The 25,553-nt window shown below is 36.9% G+C and overlaps 1 protein-coding gene across 1 annotated transcript in view; it reads right to left on the bottom strand.

Annotated features, from left to right (window-relative positions):
• The window catches only part of haus7 (HAUS augmin-like complex, subunit 7), a 43,867-nt gene extending 18,621 nt beyond the window's left edge, over positions 1-25,246 (bottom strand). The window contains exons 1-4 of the mRNA XM_039774896.1: positions 25,165-25,246; positions 16,660-16,775; positions 13,852-13,919; positions 7,371-7,432 (exon numbers count right to left, since the gene is read on the bottom strand). Of these exons, the coding sequence (XP_039630830.1) occupies positions 7,371-7,432; positions 13,852-13,919; positions 16,660-16,775; positions 25,165-25,221 (303 nt within the window). The 5' untranslated portion in view covers positions 25,222-25,246. The remainder of the gene's footprint in view (positions 1-7,370; positions 7,433-13,851; positions 13,920-16,659; positions 16,776-25,164) is intronic.
• Between the last annotated feature and the right edge of the window lie 307 nt (positions 25,247-25,553).

The following is a 25,553-nucleotide window of genomic DNA, read 5'->3' as shown; positions in this document are numbered from 1 at the left end:
GCAGGGAAATCCACAACTTAATACCGGGAATGCCTGTTAAACATCTTAGATTCACAAGTACCGATTTGGGTAGTGATCACTTCGATGAATGAAACCTGTTATCTTTATGACGGTTGACAAACACGGAATATAACTTGAACACAACTCATCCTCCAAATACGAACCAGATTGAAAGAAATAATCATAATCAATTCCTTGCTGACAGCAACACTCACAACAGTGACAAAACTATTACATTGGTATATATATATTTATATATTAGTGGTGGGAATTTAACACGTTAATTGCAATTAATTAATTTGAAAAAAATAAGTTAAAAAAAAAACGCATTTAATCACACTTTGCATTCCAAGCAAAGGGGAACTTTTGTCAATGCATGATTTCCTGGTACACCGATTACATTGATGCACACATCAGACCCACAAAAATGCAATAGTCAGAAGACAGCGCATTGCTAAGACTGATCGGAGGCAAATTTCATTTCAAAAGACTACCTGACGGAAGCCTTAATTAAAGCATCGATTTGTACAAACTGTGCAAAAAGGAGTTTGCATACCACCGAAGCAATTCAACCTTACGGTTCCATCTAAATGCAAAACATGTTGCAGCGAGCACGTGCCGAAAGACTATTTCAAGTAAAATTCAACAGCTTTATGACACTGAAAAGCAAGCCAAATTAGATGCATTACAGAAGGCGGACTTTGTGGCTCTTACTGGGGATCGTTGGACCTCCGTGACCGTTAGTATTTCTAATTACATCTATTTACAAAATGTTCAATGATCACACTGTTTTAGCCTAATGTACAAAATAATTTTGGCTAAGGTTACTCAGAGTTTAAAGGTGAAGCTGGTCAAATTAGCTTTTATGTTTCTGCCTTATTTTTTTAAGAAGAAAAAGTGCACTTTATGTTGAAATTTTTATTAGTATTATTTAAAGACAATACCATTCTGAAAATGTACTTAAAGTACTTAAAATACCACTTTGTTTTTAAGTCTGCCCAATTTTAGCCAGGGATGATATTTTTGATTCTGTTTTGAATTGAAATGCAGTTTAAATGCATTTTTTTTTCAGAAATTAAAACAGCTTGAGTTTCCAATATTCATATACATATATAGAGAGGTGAAAAAGACTACATGCAGGGTGGTTTGGGTGGAGAAGAGTGTCAGGAGTAATTTGTGGCAGACTGTTATCCACAAGAGTGAAAGGGAAGGTCTACAGGATGGTAGCGAGACCAGCTTTGTTATATGAGTTTGAGATGGTGACACTGACCAGAAAGCAGGAGACGGAGCTGAAGGCGGCAGAGTTGAAGATGCTAAGATTTGCATTGGGTGTTATGATAATGGACAGGATTAGAAAGGAGTAAATTAGAGGGTCGGCTCAGGTTGGGCGGTAGGGTGACGAAGTCAGAGAGGCAAGACTGCGTTGGTTTGGACATATGCAGAGGAGAGATGCTGGGTATATTGGGAAAAGGATGTTAAAGATAGAGCTGCCAGGCAAGAGGAAATGTGGAAGGCCTAAGAGAAGGTTTATGGATGACGTGATAGAGGACATGCAGGTGATGGGTGTGACAGAGCAAGACACAGAGGACAGGAAGATATAGAACAAGATGATTTTCTGTGACAACTGCTAACGTAAGTAAGCAAAAGATGAAGAGAAGGATATGCCACAACAAAATAAATTAAAATCAAACATTTTCATATGTGCAGACAAGGTTTTTACACTTTTCAGACTGAGTGCATTTCTTAAAACACAAATAAAAGCCGATCAGCCATAAGATTAAAACCACTGACAGGTGAAATGAACAACATCGATTATCTATATAGGTATCTTACAACATATAAATTAGGCCGAAATTGAAGAGCCAGTTCTTGAAGGTGATGTGTTGGAAGCAGGAAAAATGGGCAAGCATAAGGATGTGAGAGAATTTGATAAGGGCCAAATTGTGATCGTTAGAGCATTTCCAAAATAGCTGATCTTGAGGGGTGTTGAAGTATTTGTACCCACCAAAAGGGGGTCCACGGAAGAACAAACAGTGAGCCAGCACTCATTGATGAGGGTAGCAAAGGCTAGTCCAACTGGTCTGTTCCCACATATGAGCTACTGTTGCATAAATTGCTGAAAAATGTAACCGTGAGGGAAAGTGCATTGGTGCTTGCTGTGTATTGGGCTGCATTGACACAAACCTGTAATAGTGCCCATGATCACCCCTGTCCACCACCGAAAGCACCTTCAATGGGCATGTGAGCGTCATGCATGAAGCAATGGAAGAAGGTGACCTGGTCAGTTAAAATCACATTTTTCTTTTTTAGATTATGTGGACAGATGGGTGCATGTGCATCGTTTACCTTGCAATGAAATAGCAGCATGATGCATTTTGGAAAGAAAGAAAGCTGTTTGAGGTAATGAAATGTTCTGTTGGGAAACCAAACCATCCATGAGTACTCACAGTTACGTAGATGTTACTTTAACATGTACCATTTACCTAAAGATTGATGCAGACCACGTACATCGCTTCATGACAACAGTATCCCCTGAAGGCAAGGGCCTCTTTCAGAAGGATAATGTGCCCTGCTACATTGCAAAAATTGTTAAGATATGGTTTGAGAAACATGACCAAGAGTTCAAGATGTTGACTTGACCTCAATGCTGCACAGAATTCAGACCAATCATTTATCTGTGGGATGCGCCAGAAAAATGAGTGATCTATGGAGACCCCACCTCAAAACTTATAAGACTTAAAAGGATCTACTGCTAATGTATTGGTGCCAGATACCACAGGACAGCTTCAAAGGCCTTGTGGAGTTCATGTCTTGACAAGTTAGAGTTGTTTTTTGCAGCACAAGGGGGGCCTACACAATATTACATAGGTGGTTTTAATGCTGTGGCTGATTCAAACAAATCTTTAATATGTATATAAAGGGGAAAACAGCTTTAAAAAAATTATTACAGTAAACTTCAGTGAATTTCCAGATTACACAATGCATTTATTGAATATTGCAAAATTTAGTGCAAAATTTTAAACTATTGAAAATTTTAGAAGGTTCCTATACCCAATAAACAAAATATGGTCATATTTATCAGAATAAAATAGTAAATAAATAAGCAATGAAATGTTTTAAAATATTTTACTTCTAATCAGAATTATTAAATACTTTTTAATGTTAATTAGCGAGAGGTTTGTGTTTTCATTTCTTCTACCAGTTTTTTTTTTATAATTTGGCATCTACATTGCCAAAGACAATTTTAATTAATCTGGTACAGTAGAATCTGCCAGCAATGTTCGATTCTTTGGCTACATAAGATTCAAATTTCAAAATGCAGATTTACATAAATAAGTGGAGCCGAAACAGGAATGTATGCATACTTATACTTTTCTAACTTACTTCCAAAAATTTGCTTTTGGAACACAAGCTTTAAGAAATATATCAGTTGCAGTGAAATATTTCAGTTATTTTATCCATGATGAATTTATGATTCAGATTTATTTAAAAGGGAAAATACTCACAATTTCTTCAATTTTTTGAAATCACTAAATTTAACATTAAAATTCTCTTATAACATTGTTAACTTCAGCTACATATTTCTCAGTTCCAGATGAAAACAGGATGACTTTGCAAATGATCTTTCAGATTTGGGAAGTGATCAAAAGATTATTCTTGAAGATTAAATAATATTCGAGTATGATTGATTCTTATAAGCAATAATGCTGAACATTTCAGGGTTGTTTTTTTTTCCTTGCAGTTTTTTAGCATAATCAGCTAAAAATACAAAAAGTCACAGTGCCAATTTTCTTCATGCAACTTTCTATAGTTACACCCACTATGCCACCTTACATCTGTATGAAATAGCAAGATGGCTTTAAAGGGACCATAAAGAAACAGTAAAGATCTTTCTGTGGAGTCCTCATTTTTTTTTTTTTTGCTGAAATGTCGTTTTCAGATTCAGGATGGCTGTATTAGCCATGGGCACATCTACCTTGAAAGTTGTCCTTCAGCATTCTTTAAATTCATTGACACATACATACAAACAAATACCTTTCAGATTCAGGTTTAAAGGCAGTCAGCCCACCATAAACATTTTAAAGAACTGATGGTTACATGTCTCAACGAAGCCAAAAATTGGCAGCGGTTGGTTTGCCAAATAAAAATGAAACTTAGTATGAATTCAGTAAAAAAAAAAAAAAAAATCCAAGTCAATTTCTGGAATTTTTGTTTTGATTTTGGCGCAAGAATATACCTCACCCTGTTTTTAGCCTTTAATTTAACAAAGTTTAGCAGAGTTTATTATAAAGTGAAATTTAAAGAAAGGGCATTGCACACCATGTCCTTTAAAACCTGCCGAGCAGATGTGTAGTTCCACTGAACAGTTTAATTCCACAGTTCTATGTTCTAGTCAAGAGCAAGCGCAACAGGTAAGCTAACTTTCAATGCTCGTGAGCTTAATAAACCTTGCACAAAGAAATAAATACAGTGATCCCCTGCTATATTGCAGTTCAGCTATCGCGGCCCCGCTATATCACTAAAAATTTCAATAAGTACATCCTACCTGCAGTGTACTTTGCAGCCAATTTATAACAAAGCATAAAGTTTTCAGCAGTCACTACGTGTTCTAGACAAAAGTCCATTAGAACAATACGTATTATAATTCATAATTATAACTTTAAATATTGACTAAAATGCAGTAAAAATTCAATATGTATATAAAATAATGAACATTTAAGCAATACAGTACAGTAAATCATTTAATATAGTCACATTGTACACTACGGCAGAGAAAGACTTTTGCGTTACAGTACATAGATGATTTCTTACAAGGCCCGCTATAGGTTGAAAGAGGAGACTCAACCAATTCGAGTGGGATTTTCATTCTCTTGAGCTCTGATTTGCTGCTGTTAACGTGGTGTAATCTCACAAGAGCAGCGAGCATGGGTCCCGGACGCATCTCGGTTCTCTGCATATTGCGTATCTTGCTTGTGGTCCGATTGTAGTGAACAAACTGTTTGTGAACTTTTCGTTTTGTTTTAAGCTCTACTATGGCTCCCAAGCGTCCTGCTTCTTCTAAATCTTCTGGTGGTGGTGAGCCCATTCAGGAGAAGGTTAAACTCCTGGATATACTTCGGTAAGGAAAGCATTACACGGACGTCACTTGCCATTACAAGTTTACATGTGCTTAAAGTGTGTGGAAGGGGTATTTTAAGGCTTGAACTATAAAAAAATATTTACAGTGGAACCTTGGTTCACGAACGTCTTGGTACACGTACAACTCGGTTCACGACCAAAAAGTTCGCCAAACTTTTGCCTCGGTTCACGACCACACACTCGGTATACGAACAAGCCAGTTTCCCTTTCGGTTTGTGAGCACTGATGATTTTGCACGTGTTGCATAGTTCTCGGTCAGATGTGCATGCTTGCCCATGCGTGAATGCTTTCCCTGTGAACTCTTTGTGCTCTATTTCATTTCCCTTCCGGTTCGTACATGCCGATTACTGTATTTAAGCACGTGTTGAGCCACTCCCTGTTCATTGTTCTCAGTCAGACGTGCGTGCTTTACCTGTGATCTCTTTGTGCTCTACAGTATTTCGTGTGCTTTTTGCAGTTAGACATGGCTTCTAAGCAAGTGAAGAGTGGTGAGAAGAAAGTTTTGCAGAAAATTGAAATCGAAGTAAAAAAAAAGAAATTATTGACAAGTATTGAGCGTGGTATTCGTGTTACTGATCTTGCCGCTGAGTACAAGAAGTCAAAACCTACGATTTTGACTATTCTAAAGCAGAAAGAATCTATTAAAGCAGCTGATGTTGTAGAAGGAGTTACAGCGTTAACCAGGCAGAGACCTCAAGTGCTGGAAGAGGTGGAAAAACTGTTTACCAGTTTACTCATTTACCAATTTGAGAACCCTCGTGCTTTCAAGCAGCACAATGTAAACAAAGCCAGACTGCCGGTTACGTGGAGGACAAACACGAAGGGTTGGGTCACAAGGACTTTGTTTTAGGAATGGCTGCATGAGGCTTTCGCTCCCACCAGCTAAACTGCTAAAAACACCAGAAACCCAAGAAATCACACGAGAGAAAACACCTGAAGGTAAACATCCCTCCATCGCGGAGCCAGACTCTCCCTCAAAACTGTAACCTCCTCTCCACCCAGTTCCTCCTCACTTCATGCCAGAACTCAACTTATGCAAGGTTAGTTTTCTTGGGTTTATGGTTAGTTTTTGTATTACGGATTTTTCAAATGTTCATTTTTTGGTTCGTAGCGTAAATGGTTGCTGTGTTACTTTTCACTTTCTTTTTCCCCTGTGATTAAAACTCACTAAAAAAAGTGTTTATACAGCGATTGGTTGCAAGGCTATAGCGCGAACTCCTGTAATGTTATTTTCTTGGTTGCTTGTTGTTGTTTTTTAAATAAAGTTCAGATTTTTTCAAATGTTAATTCCTACTCCCCTGTGCTTAAAACTCATTAAAATAAGGTGTTTATACAGCGATCGGCTTGCAAGGCTATAGCACGAACTGCTGCAATGTTACAGAGAGAGAGAGAGAGAGTGCCTGCTGCTGAGAGAGAGAGAGGGTGCCTGCTGCTGAGAGAGAGAGACAGAGAGAGAGGGTGCCTGCTGCTGAGAGAGAGAGAGAGCCTGCTCGTGCAGCTGAGCAGGGAGCCTGGGTGTTTTGTGTCAGTGTTATTCAATGTTTTTACATTAGTTTACTATTACACTGTGCATTCTATGGTGTAATTAACTATATTTGTGCTTAATCTTTAAAAAAAAATATTTACATACAGTTCGTACGGTCTGGAATGGATTAATTGTATTTACATACAATCCTATGGGGGAAACTGATTCGGTTCACGACCAAATCGGTTTCTGACCTTAAGTTTGGAACGAATTATGGTCGTGAACTGAGGTTAAACTGTATATGGTCTTTTTATATCGCGGATTTTCACCCATCGCTGATGGGCCTGTAACGTAACTATAGGTGGGTGATCACTGCATATGAATTCAAATAAGAAATAATCTGGCAAAATTATTAAATAGTAGTTTTAAAAAGACATTAAATATTCCTGCAAACAAACAATAAAGACTGCTTACCAAATAAATATGTGCAAACAACTTTGTGCATTAAAAGTAAGAATTAAAAAGCAAAAATTTGTGTGTGTTACCCATAATTCTATACTAGATTTCAACTTCTGATAAGTAATAGTACTTTGGAATACAATGTACTGTTGTATTCTCCATTAAAGACGTCATTTATTACATGCGTTTCTAGACTTCCCTAAAATGCATAAATGCTCCAAGAAACTATAAATAAAATAATTACTTCTGATATAAACAAATACACAATTGATATAAACTGTATTTGGATAACCAAAATAAAACTCACCTTAATTAAGTCCATATCATCCAGACTACACAGCATCATCTCATGTCCAAAGTTTGTTATTTCTAAAATATTAAGAAAAAAATTTGCAACTAATAAAATATTGGATTGACAGAAAATACAAGTGTTTAAATATAAAACTGTTAAGTTCAGATGTAACTGATGTAATGGTTTAAAAATAAGCATCCAACAAATAGCGACAGTAATGCTGTAAACATGGGTTGATTGAATTTTAATGGAAGTACTCTAATATCTACATGAATGGAGTACTCAGACAAATTAAAACTCGCTCTCTGGATTATATTCACTCCTACTTTAAACCTAACTTTATTCACTCTGACTGACTGTGTAATGTGCTGTTAGCAACCACATAAACTGAATTGCTGGGTCAAATGTCACAGTGGTCAGCATGCAGATATAAATAACCATTAAAACAAACAAGCAGCTTCTGTATTTGATCCTCATACAGCTGACTAGTAAGAATCTCCTCTCACAAGCATTACTGCATAAAGGTAGCATTAGAGACAAAACCAATAGTTTCTAAATACTGGAATCTCAACTGCTAGCGTTAACAATATTGACCAGATAATATACATAGCTGGCAGCCAAATGTTTCCTGGCTGGCAAGAAACATACCCATTCCCGCAATGCAGATCTGCATCAGACAGGCAGGACTCATTTCTGACTATTGCCTCGGAGAATTCTTTTTCCAAAAATGTGAATTTCTTGCTTTTTCTAAGGCCACGTAAAAGGACCAAACATTAATAGCATTTATTTATGGTACATACCATGCTTCAAAATTCAGAAATCCAAACTCTTAACATACGCACAGCTCCACTGTCAGTACCAGCATAAGGAGGTGCTGTTGTGTGAACAGTTACATAAGCTTATCTGCTACAAAATACTGCTAATCTATAGAAATCTATCTGCAAAGACAGAAACGGATATATAAATATTATGTCTATATATAGTTGACTGACTGACTTTCTCATTAACAAAAAAACACTATTACCGTTTAGTTAAAAATCAGAAATTTGGCAGGATGGTACATCTAGGGGTTTAGGTATTCAGTGAGAGGACATTTTGATATATCAAAATACCAAAAGGAAAACTAAATTCCCCAAAATCTTAAAAATACTTTTATTGATTTGATTGAAATTTGGTTACGTTACAAAAAAAAAAAAAAAAATCTAACTAGTGATTTATTTATTTTGTTTTAACTTTTTGACATTCATCTATAATAAAGCTGTAGCGAGTGGGGTATTCTTCTGCAGTGTTTTGATCGTGCAGAGAAATGGGGTGTGCAGTTCATGCACATGAACACTGAAAGCAGAAGAGCATCAGTGTACAAACTGAGGCGATAATTGCACAGAGGAATGGGGCTGGTGACAAATGAAGGGCAGCTGGCATGAAAAAAAAAAAAAAAAAAAAGAAACAAAATGGTGATCAGCATGGAAAACGAGATGTGATGTGGATAAGGAAAATTTTTGGCAAAATTAAAAAGACATTGCGACTGTTAGCAAAAGGCCTTCACACATACATATGCCTTTATTTTGTCAGCTTCTTCTTACTCCATGATGTGAATTCAAGGTGGATTACATTTTCAAGCCTTTTTATATACATAAAATTCAAAGTACAGGGGTGTTGGAGGGGTAAGATACATGCAATACTGCAGAGAACTAAAGGTGTCCCCTTGAAAAATAGACAGCAATGTGCTGCTATACTCAGGTCCAGAAAACAAAAATAAGGAAACAGTGTTACAGCACACTTCATCCCTAGTTACATCAGAAACCAGGAGCAATGGCATACCTTGGTCAGTTGAAACACTTGTGCAGCTAGTAAAGAGATCCCCCGCAGACAGAACACAGAGGACATTGTACAAAATTTATAACACTATTTCTTTTCACCTTTTCTTATCTGTACAATGCTTAAAACATTCAGTTCATTACACTGGTCACGTAAATGTGCCGCATGACCAGTGTCAATGCTGTATATTAATAAATTAAAGGAAACCACAATTCATTGTATACTGCTTTTGAAATAAACTCTCCAAAACTTTGTAATGGTACAAAGTTACAGATCAATAAGTTACATTCAAATTTGATTGAAGCTAACATTTTTACAGGATATGCTACAGGATAAAATTATATTTATACCCAAAATTTCCACTATTCCTATGAATTACTTGTTTGAAAACAAAAGAATACAATTCCATTGTGTTTTGCAATAGCCATCAACAAAAGCCAAAGTTGGTCAGTAGAACCACCAATAACAGCTATGCAGCAGAAACGTTTTACTCAAAACCAACATATTGTATAAAGAAAAGTACTCGGTTCTTACATAGTACCTCTAATACATCCACTTTACCTTTGGCACTAAATTCTATGCCCATCCATCCATCCACTATCCAACCCGCTATATCCTAACATAGGGTCACAAGGGTCTGCTGGATCCAATCCCAGCCAGTACATGGCGCAAGGCAGGAACAAACCTCAGGCAGGGCGCCAGCCCACCGCAGGGCACAGACACAAACCCACAAATCAAGCACACACTAGGGACAATTTAGGATCACCAATACACCTAACCTGCATGTCTTTGGACTGCGGGAGGAAACCAGAGCACCCGGAGGAAACCCACGCAGACACGTGGAGAACATGCAAACTCCATGCAGGGAGGACCCAGGATGCGAACCCAACTCCTTACTGTGAGGCAGCAGCAGCACTACATCTGTGCCGTCTTTTCTATGCCCATAGTCTCATGAAATTTCCTGGACAAAGTCAGATAACGCAGCTAGTTCTAGATAAGAAACAGTGAAAATATTTTGCACAGATTTCCAAATAATAGCCAGCATTTATTGTCTCCCACCATATTATACAAATATTGAGAAACTTCCATGTTTTTACAAGCTACATTTCTATCTTGACACAATCTAAAACTTGTCTTAAACACAAGTTAAACTAAATTTGCTTTTCACTTTCATACTAAATGATAACTAAGAGGAAGTTATTAAATTAAGCTCTTATTGAGCAAGTAACTAGATATAAATATCTGGATCGATGACATGTTATCCTTTAAAACTAAAATTGAGAAATTAAAAATAAATAGTAGGTTGGGTATTCTTTGAAGGAACATGTTATTTTTGGCGGCAAATAGTAAGAAGCCTGTTCAGTCTACTTTTCTATCAATGTTTGATTAGGTTTCAGAAGAACATATATATACATAACAAATTAATGATTCTAAAATATTAACTTCTCCATACTCTGCTCAGCTCAGTACATTTAATTTGATCAGTACTGTGCTTTAGACTCAAATGTAGGCTAGCCTTCCATAACAGAGAAGAATGTCTCATTATTTGATATTTATTCATAAGGGCTTTTTTGGTCAAATTAAAATATATCAGAAATATCTTTGATTTTTTTTTTTTTTAATAATCTACAAGGTTAAAATGATATATTCTACTTCGTATCTATTTTGCTGTTATTCAGTTTATTAAAAACGCGTTTAATCTATTTTGGATTAAATAGATAGCGCAAACAACTGGACAAACTTGAACATGCTAAATTGTATGGAATGACCAGATAATTTAGGATTGTATACATCTTTATTTTATATAGGAATGCTCCGATTAGATTTTTTTAGGGTTGATACTGATCACCACGTGCATGTTATCAGAACTGGGGAATAAAAAAAAAAACAAAACAAAACAAAACAAAAACACCAACCACACAGCTCCCCCATAGCACAAAGCCATGTGCTATGTTAGGTTATCTCTCTCTTAAACTCTGACTGGAACCTCTTTTTCCAGGCTGACTTCTGGCAACACACAGAATAAAAAGGCACTTCAAGTTTAAAAGGATGTTTAGAAGATCACCACAACATCACTTTAACATTAAGAAAAGTAGACAGTGGGGGAAAAGAACATTAATTATATTATGATATGTTTATTTCCTGTTTAGATCGGTTGAATTTAACTGGTCTTTCAAAGAGAATTCTCACAAAATCCAAAAATGTTACTTTAACTTCAACAAAAGCTAAGCAGAGTTAAATAGAAACTGTATGTATAATTTGTTTTAAACCCATACAGGTGTAACAACCCGTTCCAACATTAAACCCATGTCACTGCAACAGCTGTGTCACATCAAAAAAGGATTGTTTATTAAGCTTTACTGAATATTTTCAATGGCTTAAAACCTTTCTACACGTAGTTTGCATCTCCACTGGTGCTCTCGATTAACCTCTTCCATGTCAATAGCTTCAACAACTCTGCTACACTCTTTTCCACCTTAATGTTTACTGATAACTAAAAAAAATTTAGATTCTGTAGTGTGGATATTTTTCCTGTCAGCAAGATATGAGCATGCATTTCAGTGCACTCAGCATTAGCCTCTAACCAAGGAATGTCATTCAGCCACTTCTGAAAATGCTTGCTTGCATTTTTTTAATTCATCTGGAATATTTTAGCAGATAGTAGGACACCATAAAAATCAATCAGTGGTTTTTGCTTTAACATTTTGTATTGTAGCGTTAGCAATTAACTCAAGGAAGCATAAAAATGACTGATGCAGGTTATAGTATGCGTGTAGTCAGCTGACACTTTGTAAATTATATGTTAAAATTAGTTTTTCTAACATACAGTACCTAAGTTATTGTATGTCAACTTCCACAGGGTAAAACAGGTACATAGTTAAAACAGAAAATCTTTGCAGATTTTAATATTTTTGCAGTGTGTATGTAGACGTGTACCCACTTATGCTAACCCCTATCAAAAGCAAATGGTTGGTATCAATCCATGCTCCCCATAACATTATAAATGCATGGTTGCAAAGCAAAACATATTATGCTATGGGTACAGTCAAGGCATACTCTAGAAAAACTGATTTTTTTTTTTTTAACTAATTTAAATTAGTTTATTGTACATTTTTACATGCTCTAACAGTTTAATTTTCTCAGTTACTCAGACTGTATGTCTGTGAACCATGGGACAAAATGCAAATGAGAACACATAGCAAGGAAATGTTTTGACGGTCATCTCAGATATTCACCAAGTCATTTTTCCACTTTACATTTATTATAAATTAGGGCTGCAACAAATGACTAATCTCAGCAAAAGTAATTGATGCTGAAAATAGATGTCAACTTGTAACTAATTAGCTGCACTGTTACAAATTACAAATGTTACTTTACTAATCAAGAGTAACTTTAACCCTGTTTTGAGATATAGCAAGCCTGAGAATGTAAATATGGTTGAGACCCGAGACAAAAGAACTCATTTATGAGAGTCATTTCATCTTGACATTTGGTTACAAATCCATGTCTTGCAAGATTGATCTGTAAGAGTGAGATAACTAGATGTACGAGCACAACCATTACTTGGGAGCACCTGATAACAATACAAATCTATGTATATAATCCAGTTCGGTACTCAGTGAAACTTTCTTCTGACAGCTAAAAACTCCAAACAGTGCAGAATCTGAGCAATCAATGAGGTGCAAAACTTCCTTTGCTAGGTAGCTATTTTCATGAAAGGGACTAGTGTTGGAGGAATACTAAAAGTTTGACTTTGGTATCAATACCAGCTTTTGAACCTTAGTACTGGCACCAAAACGGTTCTGAAGCAAATAACAGATAACTCCAAACCCACCCTACCCACTGTTCTACTCTACCCTCCCTGCTGCTAAGCACCATTGTAGCGCACTACATACTTCTTTCCTCTTGAAGCTGTGAAATCCCGATAGCGTCCAACTAACAAAGGCCTTCTCCTATGAAGTTTCAATCATGTTGAAGCATGTACTTTCGTGAAGACTACGAAATGGATGCTTTTAAACAACAGCAGAAGCAAGTGTCGTGAGTGGGGGCATGAGATTGAAAGGAAAACAGAGGTTTACTTTCAGTACAAAAAAAAAAAAAAATCTTGAAACGCTTGGTACTGTATCATTTTAAAATTTAGGTTTTTCTGTACTTTTCCAGTACAGGTATACTGCACCACCCTATTAGGAATGGCCGGTATTTGTTGCTATATTATAAAGTAAAAGAGAGCATCAAATACACAACATTCAGTTCATCTTATGGTGTTAGCAGCCATCTTACTGATAAATGCAAACAATGTACTCTGGAAAACTTTTATTAGACCTTAACAATGGATTCAGCCTGCTTTTCTTTGATGCTGACAACAACACTAAGTCTGTTAAACTTGACCTTGAAGGTAGTAACAAGCATTGTTACTCAACATTTTTTCCAGTGTTGAGAATACTTGCACTATTCCTGTGAAGGAAAGTTTTGTGTAAGGGGAGAAAAAAAAAAAACTTCAATAAAATGCTTGCACTTTCTCAACAAACATTGCATATTTATAAACCACAATTATTTAATATATTGAAAGTCATCCAACTTATGGATTAGTAAAATAGTTGTTAGTTGCATTAGTTAATATAAAGGAGTATAAACTAAACTAAGAACAGTGACTGAGTAGGTATTAAACAGAGATTACCCTTTATAAGAGTGTCTACTGGAGAATCTTTCAGCAAAAATAACTTCTTTTCAAGAGGAGGAGATGTCCTGCAAAAGAACATAAAAATGAGCAAATGGTCATAAACATAAACAAAAACACTAGCCAAAACTATCATACATGGAAATTTCTTTGTAACAGTGGTTACTAGCATGCAGGTACTGGGATTTGAGTCACATTAAGATATACAAGTTCATTATACACAAAACAGGAGGTCACCCTGGTTTCATCTTTACACATTACATTTGATCTAAGAATAATGGCTAGAAAATATCATTATACAATTAAAACAGCCATCAGGAGCAGCTTGCACACATTAACCCTCTTGCATAACACTGCACAACACATTTTACAGACTTAAAAAAAAAAAAATATAGATATGTGTATATAAATATATATCTCTCTATATAATTTTTTTTATATATATATACATACACACACATCCAGAATATGATTGACGCATCACTGAAATATACAATTAAATGACACTCTGTTCACTTCATTGTCCTGACGCTGAGTTGCTAAAATGCTGACACTAAAGTTTGCATAGGACTTAAAGATGGCAGAAACTTTCCAAAATTTTCAGCCAATTTACATTCCAAGTTCGTGTTTAATAAATGGCTTAGGCACATTTCCTAACGTAAGCAAGTTTTGTACGCGAGGCCTTAAGCCTTCTGGAACAATGTGCTTTGGACAGATGAATTAAATAGAGAATTGTTTGGACACAGTAAATGTAGACATGTTTAGCACAAACTGAAAACTGCATTTCAGAAAAAGGTTCTCATACCAACTGTGAATTGCGATGGTGGAAATGTTACGGTTTGGGCTTGCTTTGCTGCCTCCGGGCCTGGGCAGCTTGCAGTCATTGAGTTAACTATGAATTCTATACTGTATCAAAGAGTGCTTGAGCAGAGTGTGAAACAATCTGCCAAAAAGTTGAAGTTAAACTGGAAGTGGACTTTGAAACACAATAATGATCTGAAGCACACCGGCAAATCCACTAAGGAATGGCTGAAAAAGAAGAAATGTAGGGTTAATGACTGGCCTAGTCAAAGCCCCAATTTGAATACCACTGAAATGTTTATGGTATGAAACAGGCAGCACATGCAAGAAAACCCACAAACATCTTACAAATGAAGGAATATTACATCAAGAAGCAGTCAAGAATTTCATATAGTCAATATCACAGACTGGTGGGCAGTTATACAAAACGCCTGCAAGAAGTAATTTCTTTTGAGGGGTGTAATACCTACTTCTGAGGCCAAGGGTGTACTTTCCTTTTCATCAGTAGATGATTACATCTATCGGCATTTTTACAGAGTAAAAGACTGAAAAAAATACTTTTCCTCATTTGTTATTCAAATATACTACTTTTATCTGCAACTCTTTGCCTGGTCAAATATTTTCAATATGGGGAAGTTGCCTGAGCAGTTGAGGTGTTCCTTTGCAGAAATCTCCAGTGTATCGAGGCTGCAAACCCCCATATATTCTATGTCTCGTCAAAAAGTGGCCAAATTGTAGAGGTGGCTTTGGGTGGAAAACTAACTTTACTTTCGATACTGAAAATTCCAAAATATTGCCACTGTACCATATTTTTTTGCATTTGTTTAGAACTGGTATACAGCACAACTCTAATTATATATTATAATGTATATACCGGTATTATACTTTGATCATTCAAACATTCCAATTCATTTTAAATAGTTTCCAATCAATGTCACTTTACTAGATACCCTACAATGCAGCCTTGAGGATTTTTTGGATTACCACCTTGTATTCTCTTGCCACACACACCTTAACTGTAATTTTTATTGTTATCAATGAAATGGACAGCCTTTTATCCAGACAGAACAGTGGAATTTCCTTTGCACAAAAGAGCAGTTCTGCAAAGCCTCAATTTCAATTGGAAGAACCAGTCAGTATCTTGCACTCTAAATGCCTACTGGCTGGTATGCTTGCAGTTAGATATTTATTTCTTGAGGTGGTTACTTTAATTTTTTCCAGGCATGTTACTGATACAATATTTGATAAAAGGATATTTAAAAAATGCAGTAGTCCTTTGCAAACTACTAGAACATTAGGAAAGTCAACAAAAACAGACCATTCAGTCCAAAGCAGCCCACCAATCTTAGCCAACTAATTTCTCTAAAATAACATCAAGCAGAGTTTTGAAGGTCTTCATAGTCCTACTCTTTATTTGGTGATTGATTCCATATAAACTTAGTAGTTCTTGTTTCTGCTGGGAGACTATCCTCTTCTTCACATGTGAAAACTTCAGAAAAAGTTTAGAATACTTGCTTCCACTGTCTATATATTTTAATTCACCTTTAGTATTTCTAATAAATTTCGCCTCATTTTTTTTTTTTTTTTTAGATAACTAAACTGCTGAAAGTGCCTCTTTGGGTAATCTTTCACCTGTTCCGCAATATTTTTCTATAACTTCCTTTTAGCTTTACTATTATTCCTTTTTAATGGCTCTCATATATCCAATGGTTAGTGGTGGAGTGATTAGTGTTATATACATTATACAGCTCAAAAAAAAAAGGAAACAAATGCTGCAAAAACTCTTGAACAGGCCCTAAGCAGCAACCAAAAGAAGTCATATTTTATTTAACTGACAAACAGAAATAACAATCAACGCTCTGCAGAATTCAGCACTTCTTCTAATTCAACACACAAGGATAACATCAGAATGTCAGCTTCTTATACACTGTAGCAGCAGATTTTGCTAAACTGCTTATTATTAAACACCATGACAGTATGCCAGATATACAAAATGTTTTTGTTTACCTTTTGCAAATCCACATCAGGATCTCCAGTCTGTGATTAGAAGGAGTACAAAGCAGCTCAAGCATGCTCTCAGTCTCTTTCAGGAAAAGACCCTCCACCAATGGGCAACCAAGTCTCTACAGAAAATAAAAAAATTACAAAACATACTCAAGTTTTAAGATTAGTTAATTCTATCAATTAATGTTTGAATCAACAAGCTAACCACAATTAGATTCTTCTTATTTTTAATAGTAATTATGTAATACCATTTAACACGTTTGGAAGACATGTGATAACCAGCAAGACAGCATGCATAATCTTCACCTAGCCCTGTAAAGAACACTGATTAACATGCTGAAAGTCATAAGATTTACGTGAGGACTTAGCTTATAACAAAAAAGAATGAATAATGTATATTGCCACATTATATGTTCTCACTATAGCAAAAAAAAAAAAAAAGTTTTTGTTAGAACCTTGATACATTTTTTAAACGGTCCCAAATTTTACAATGCATTATCAATTCTTTTAATGGAATACTCATTTCATTGTATAAAATATTTGCTGTGAAGGAAAATGTAAATGCTCCTGTGGGCAGATTTATGTTAGTTTGGGGTTATTTCAAATTGGTGCATACTTCTCATATTATTTGTTATGGTATGGTTTTTTTTTTTTTAAATGGCCACTAGGTGGCACCTGGAACAAAGATAAGGATTTACCTGGTCTGTGTGAGGAAACGGAATACACCATCATGCAAATATTCCTTTCTGGGCAATGCCACTTTATCGTAGTTGACAGGTCCAGAGCATTAAGCTCCTGGTACGGGCTCCCAAGACAAACTGGTCCCAGGTGAAGGGTCAGACAAAGAGTGATTCAAAGCCCCTAATGATGCAGACCTGCAAGTTTAAAGAGGACTCTGTCTGCTGTGGGTTGACTGGTAGCACCTCCTGAAGCCAGACCTCAGAGATGTGCCGGTAGGTGAGCAACTGTGGCTGGGCTAGCCATGGGGCCCAGTTGGCTACAGCCCGAAAAAGAACTGCCCTCCTGTGGGCAATGCGTCTTGGGGGGGTGGTCAAAGGCAGAGGCCTTGGTGGACAGGAACCCAGACACAAACTGACTCTTGGGATGTGGATTCTCTTCCCACTTGGGGGGAAAGAGACAGATTTGGTGGGTGTGGCGGAGAGATACCCGTCCACTCAATTGTTTCTGGTGTCAAACCCCTTGATGGAGGCCAGGCTCTTCTCTACTCTGGAGTTGCCTGTGGGGTAAAGCGTTAGGCAGGAGTATGCTTCCTATTGATTCCCTGCCTGGGATTTGGGTGGGCGGGGGGGGGATCCTGGAAAAGGTCCCAACTAGGGGTTCCACAGTTATACTGGGAAACTTCAACACCCACATAATAATGGAGACACCTGGGGCCTCATGTATAACGCCGTGCATAGAACTCACACTATAACAAGGCGTAGGCACGAAAACGGGAATGTGCGTGCGCACAGAAAAATCCAGATGCAGGAATCTGTGTGTACCCAAACTTCAACATTCTTCTGCTACTTAAATCCTGATCAGAGTGAAAAGTAATGCACGTGCACGCGCCTCCTCCTAGAATTACGCCTCATTGAATATATAAATCAATGTAAATAGCCCTTAAGCTCAGCATTCTGTGAAAAGACAATGGGAAAATAGAACAATTTCAGCTAATACCAAGTGGAGGCAAGGAAAAATTTACTATTTGTTGGTTTAAACAATAGTATAAACAAGAAAAGGAAGCTGATCGAGTGACATAGTGTGTCGGAGAAACTCGAAAAAGCACAAAATGTCAACTTTAATTTCAAAATTTCCACTTTAATCACGTTATTTATTTTGTCATTAAAGTAGACCATCATAAACTTCATCTTAAAATCGTTTAATTTACTAGTTTCTCAAATCCCATCGTAACTAAAATAGTACGTTGAATGCTTTGTCTTGTATTTGATCTTCTATGTCCTCTATGTGTGTGAATCACTACGTGCTTCTTAAACCGGCTTCCTCTTCCTCCGAAAGGACACAGAATCCATTACATTTGTGATATTACAGCTCTCTGAATAATTAAAATGCTGAGATGTATACACGATATCATTTCATAATGATAGGAGTTAAAGCATGTTATTAAACATGGGAACACAGTGGCGCAGTGATTGTGTGCGACCTTCGATGAAATAATTTATTGCAGCAGTACTGTCTCTTTCAAACGTACTAACCTCCAATTCCTGTCCTTCCTTTTCTTTCTCCAAATACCCAATCGCCACACAATCAGCTCTGTAATAGACGTTAAGCCATCTGTAAGCTTATAGCTCAGACTCTTCAAAACTTTTAAGGAATATTGAAATATCTTCATAGTACAGGTTTAATTATTCTATCCTTCATGCCAGTCCCAGTGAAGCATACAGTGCGAGGCAGGAACAATCCGTGAACGGAACGGCAGATCCTTGCTAGCGTAGCGACACCATGCCTTTTAATTATTAACAATATACTGTAGATTATTTAAATGCAGGTAAAGTTTTATCTGTATAATATAATAAACATTTTGCTGCATTTCATCTTAAAAATAATATTGTCATCATATGTAAATACACGCTTTATAAAGTGGCTCATGTTGTGCAATATTATTACTGTATCGTAAGTTTACAGTGATGTAATCGTACTTATAAGTACAAACAGTTCTACAAGGAGCACTTGGAGTGTTTGATCGCGTTTAGAGCTCTTGGGATGAAACTCTTTTTGAACCGCGAGGTCCGTACAGGAAACGTTTTGAAGCGTTTGCTGTGTGAGAAGCAATTCAAATAGGAAGCATGGCTGAGGCAGCATTTGCTTGATGCTGTATACCGATAATTCTCTTTCAGATCAGCTGCTCCAAGTGATACAGTGAAAGTAATATTGAAAAAGATGATCCACTGTGGCAACCCCTAACGGGAGCAGCTGAAAGAAGAAGGTGGTGCAGTGAGAGTAACAACGCTAAAGCAGCTATGGTATTTAGAATAGTTTGACCATTCTGTGGACCATTATATGGTTACAGGTTAATTACAATCAGATGCATTAAACTAATAAACAATATGAGGTTAATTTCAGTGTATATGATAAAGCTGCGTCAGGGATGTGGATCTGAAAAACAAAGATAAACCACACAGGAAAAGTAGCATTGCTTTGACACTGGGTGCTTCCAGTCTGCAAAACTGAGCGGAGAACTAGCGTACAACAGGGTATGAGCTACCGTGGAAATGTGTGTGGCTTTACGCCAAGTTTAGGTTTTATACATCTTTGTACGCAACATTTCAGTGCGTATGCACCGTTTATACATGAGGCCCCTGAAGAGGCATGACTGGGAGGAACAGCCTCCCACCTGATCTAAACCCGGGAAGCGCTTTATTATTGGACTTCTGTTCTAGGCATAGTTTGTCCATAACAAACACAACGTTCAAATATAAAAGTTGCTCATAAATGTACCTGGTGCCAGAGCACCTTAGGTCAAAGACCTATGATCGATTTCATAAACGTATCATCAGATTTGTAACTGTATATTCTGGACACTTGAGTGAAGAGAGGAGTAGAGTTGTCTACTGATCAACACCATGTGGCAAGCTGGGTCAGATGGTGCGGAAGGTGCCTAGACAGAATTGGAAAACCCATGGGAGAAGTGAGGGTGGCCAGAAGGCTTTCAACTCCACCCTCTGAAAGAGCTGCATTCCATGGGAGACAAGCGACACAGAGTCCAAATGGGCCTTAATCAAAACCTCCATTGTGGAAGAGGCTGTGAACAGCTGCAGTCTGAAGGCCATAGGTGCCTCTCAAGGTGGCAACCCAAAGAGCCACTGATGGTCACCAGAGGTGAGGGATGCCATCAGGCTGAAAAAGGAGGCCTTCTGTGTATAGTTAGCATGGGAGATTTCTGAAGTAGCAGAGAGGTACCAACAGGTCAAAAGCTAAGCAACTTCACAGTGGCAAGGCCCTGGGGGTGGATGAGATCCACACAGAAATGCTTAAGGATCTGGACGTTGTTAGACTGTCATGGCTGACTTTCCGTTTCAATGTTGTATGGTCATCGGGAGCTATACCTTTGGAGCGGCAGACCAGGAGTGTGGTCCCCATTTTTTAAAAAAAGGGACAGCAGGGTGTGCTCCAGCTATCGGAGGATCACATTCCTCATCCTTCCTGGAAAAGCTTATGCCAGGGTACCAGAAAGGTGACTCCACTCAGTCGTGGAACCTCAGATCCAGGAGTAACAATGTGGATTCCATCCAGACCGTGGACCAGTTCTTTACCCGCATGAGGATTCTGGAAGGGGCATGGGTGTATAACCAATTGGTCTTCGTGTGTTTTGTGGACTTAGAAAAGGCATATAACGGTGTTCCTCAAGGGATGGTGTGGGGGTTAATGGGAGAGTATGGGGGTCCAGGGCCCCCAATAGAAGACCTTGTATAATCACAGTGAGAGCTGAGCCAGCATACTCAGAATAACATCAGCATCATTTCCAGATGATGTTGGACTCCAACAGGGCTGTGCTTTGTTTCCTATCCAGTTTGTGATTTTCACAGACAAGATATGAAGGCGTAGTCAGGAAGGGGGTCCAATTTGGTGACCTTATAATCACATAACTGCTTTTTGCAGATGATGTGGTGCTTTTGGCTTCATCGGGCTGCGAATTGGCATCATGCAATGGGACGGTTTACAACCAGACAATCTGATGAAAGGACTCTTCTACCCTACGTACTAAATTTACTTTGTAAAAATTTGCACAAAGACCAATAAAAGCAATTACAATGAGAGCAGCAGACACTTCTACTTAATGTAAGCAAGACATGAATCCAAGAGAAATAAAATACTAATCATAATTGAACAACAGGACATGAATAAACATTCAACTGTGCAGTGTGCAGGCAGGAACAAAAATCTAATATATTTTGCTAAAATTCACCAAAATGAAACTTCAGGTTCTGTCATATACTGCTCAAGAAAAAAAAAAACAAACAAACAAAAAAAAAAACCAACATTGAATGTGCAAGAGAAATAGTCCTTTCTACTAGGTCAAATGTAGTCTCACTGAGCCAGATGTATAATACTGTATATATGTCTGGAGAAATCCATGAATTAGTTTTACTTAAAACTGAGTGGAAAAATTAGGAAGATTGCTTAGTGTCATATTTCTAAACAAATCCAATGCCACATGCAGGCAGTGCTCAAAGTAAGGACGGTGATTTTGAATTACAGTCTTCCCTTTTTATTAATTGTTTTTTTTTTTTGGGACATTGCAGCAGGTAAAAAAGTGAAAAAATTATGTCGCTGCAAAAAGTCAAGTGATAGTACACTACATTAACAAGAAATTCTACTTTAAGTTCATCCTTTTACACCCAAGTTACCATGGTCAGAATCAGATAGTGATCACATTTACAGGGTAAGTTTAAGGTTATGTCTTCACAATAATGGTATACATTAATTTGCCACATAAAATTGTGTTCTAAAGTAAAGCATTTTTTTTAAACTAAATTAAAAAAAAACAAACTGTTCTGGCAGTTTAAAGTGGAGCACAATGCAACAGAGAGTCCATGACAGAAAAAATCTTAAAACTTACCAGATATGTCAATTTTTCAAGTTAAAAATGTTTAATACTATAGTGTCAGCGGGAGTGACTCATCATGCATTTATAAAAAAAAAAAATCTGTGGCACTTCAATCTATTTTACTGTATACACTCTGCTTTTTTTTTTTTTTAAATTGTACGTGTGCAAGACATGACATGGTAAATGCAGTTTGCCCCTTTAAATAAATGAATTAAAAAAAGAATCTAAAGTGTTAATTAAAAATCAGTTCAGTTCAGATTCAATGCTGTGCAGTGAGGCTAACTTCACATTACCAAGCTCCAAGCTGAAGTGACTCAAATGCCATTTTTTTGCCTTAACGGGACAAAAATCTGATGTTTTCAAGGCTGTATGGACACAGAAAGCCTACCGGTTCAAATAAGATTTGAGTCACTTTCATATTTGGTCCTAGATCAGATACATGGCCATGTAACATGAATGAGAATGGCGAGATAAGAATTCATATATGTTTTTTGGTACATGGCCTGAGCCTTGCCATCAATAGCCACCACCAGTAGCATGGCAAAAAAAAAACGGAGGAGAGTTACACCCATGACAACAGTCACCATCACAATATTGCTGGCTCCTTTCTTGTACCCACATATCTCTAGATGCAGCAGTGCCAGCAATAGCTGTGAAAACAGCAAAAGCTAGCCGTCTGAATGTGAACTGTCAAGATAAGCAAATCCGCTCTGAGCCAAAGAGGCTTGTAATGTGAACATAGCCAAAGTACAATGAAACTCCTCTGTGCTATTTTCAATATGCTATCATTCAAAGTACATCTCACTTCATACCCTACGTAAAATAACTACACAGATTCTAATGGGTGTTTTGATGTTACATTGTCATAACTCCACTGTAGCTGCACACACACGACTGAGAAAGTTATCCTTACCATGAGAAACACAGGACCAAGAATCTGTGATAAATTGATTATTTCTATTTTTCTTCTGTTATCACAAGATGTCTCAAACATGGGAGGCACATTTTCTTAAATCAAAACCTTTTCCACTTTAAAGTGGACATATTTGGCAGGTTATAAGGCTTTTTCTATCACATATCTACACTGGGTTTCATACAGCCCCATTGTAAGCTGCAAAAACAAAGTTTTAAAATTTGTAAATAAAAAAGCTTTAGAACACAAATTAATATATAACATGATTACGAAGAAACTACTTTAACTTGAAAAGCATTCATCTTAATCATTTAAACACAAGTGGAGATGCAAACATGTCTGCTATCCATATGTAACAATCAACTAAATGGAAAAGAAAAGATTTGTGTAGGGTAGTGTTAACAGCAACAGTCAGGTAAATTGTGCAAGGGTGTCCAGCCTTGACACCTGAGCAACTTTAAAAGGCGAGACGAGTGGCAGCAGCAGAGTGTGTGAAGTGGAGCGAACACCTCCTTCATGAGACTGTTGCATCTATGGCATTATGCTAAAATACTACAGTATAAGGCTTTGAGTTTTAACACCCCAGAAATAGATTAATTCAGTGTGCCTGTGACAGGTCCACAACAATGCCAAGATGAGCTGCTTTTATATGTTCACAAGAGATAATGTATCATCCAGTTTAACAGAACTTCCAAAATGGGCAGCCATTTTTGATTTATGGCTCAATGTTGCCTTAACACACAGGGCAGTCAACTCTAATCAAATCATTAGTAGCAGAGAACCACAGAGACATGCAGTTAGTGTGGACACTAAAACAATGTACTTCATTGCTAAAACATACTAACACAAAAAAGAATAAATCTGTTGTGATCACTGGGTTTTTGATGGCAAAGAAGTATGCATTACAAAAACTAAAATTTGAAGAAAATATATATATGAAACACATATACTGTGGAAGTCTTCAATTATAAGTACTTTTTTTGTACTTTTGGCTAATGTAAGCTTTTCACAAAGGCAGGCTTGAACTGGAGGATAATGTTGGGGGAAAAAAAAAAAAAAAAAAACGAGTGAGCAATTTGTAAAAATCAATCAGGACTACTTTGTGACATTTTAATCTGTAATAATTTGACTTGTCCGATAAATGTTACTTTCTCTAGAAGTTTTATTAACCAGCTAATGTTTCCTGCATGTACTGATGCAAACCGATTTCACAAACCTGACTTGAAAAATCCAGTTACAAAATTAGGTTTAAAGTATTTGTTAATGAGAGGTTGTAAAGGAAAATATTCTGAATAGTGCTGGGATTTAACGATTCATGTGTCACTCATACAATAATGTGTCGATTTCAGTAATGTTAATTTTAAGCAGCATTTATTTTCGGTTAGGGAAAAGAGAATCCCTCTGAATAAATTTTGCATGTAAACGTGTTAAGATAAATAGCCAGTAATAAGCATTTCACATCTGAAAGGGTTACGATTACGAAAGTACAAAATTCTCACTGCAGAGTTGTGAATGTTGTACATTTTCTTTTCCGACATTTTATTAATTCCCTCTTGCCATGGAAAACCGACGTCAGCTAAAAGGCGCCATGCTTTTATTATTGTTTATTAGCTCTGCAATCGGAAATGGCAATTAACATAAAATTTCAAAATACAATAGTGTTATACTAATTACAGGATTCCATGAATAATTACTATGAGTCCCGAAATAACAAGGCTGTGAAATATTTTAAAAAACTTTTTTCTGGCATCGTTTAAATGTTGTCAGCTAACGTTTGGTAAACACTTTATTTTTTTTATTTAGATTTTTTTTCTGTCAGATGACCAATGAAACAAATTGGAATGTTGTTCCATTAGCATAAAGCAAGCGAAAAAACGAACGGATCGAGAACAGATATTTAACTGTAATAATAAATGTCTAACACCGATAGTACTGTTAAAGAAACGACAGTAGACGTCGCTTGTGCAGAAATGGAAATACACAGATATAAATTAACAGAAGCTCTGTTACTATATGCTTGAAAATATACCTGCAATGAAACATAAACATTTTCCGCAACCAACTTGTCTTTCAAACTGTGCGCCATCTTCACTCTGCGCGGATTTAAAAAAAAAAAAACTTCATCCCACCCACCACTCAATACTTGTTGGATAATTCGTCCAGAGCGACAAAGCTGTATGGTTACAAGCTCCGTCAATCACATCACTGCTTCGACACCTTTGCACTTTGCCATATTCTTGTCACCGCTTTGGTAACCAATCAGAGTTTCCAAATTTGAAAGGGAAGGCTTTTGTGGATTTATAGCTTCGTGCTCCAAAGTCAAAGGTGAAATGGAAAGCAGGTTACTTCTTAAATATCAGCAAAACCAGGTTTACGTTATGTTTATTATCGTTTAGGCTTATATAAGACGACTTATGG

This window comes from Polypterus senegalus, chromosome 13 (assembly GCF_016835505.1).
Source record: "Polypterus senegalus isolate Bchr_013 chromosome 13, ASM1683550v1, whole genome shotgun sequence".
NCBI classification, from domain to species: domain Eukaryota; kingdom Metazoa; phylum Chordata; class Cladistia; order Polypteriformes; family Polypteridae; genus Polypterus; species Polypterus senegalus.
Note: the sequence above shows the minus strand (reverse complement) of the source record. Positions and strands in the feature narration are given on the sequence as shown.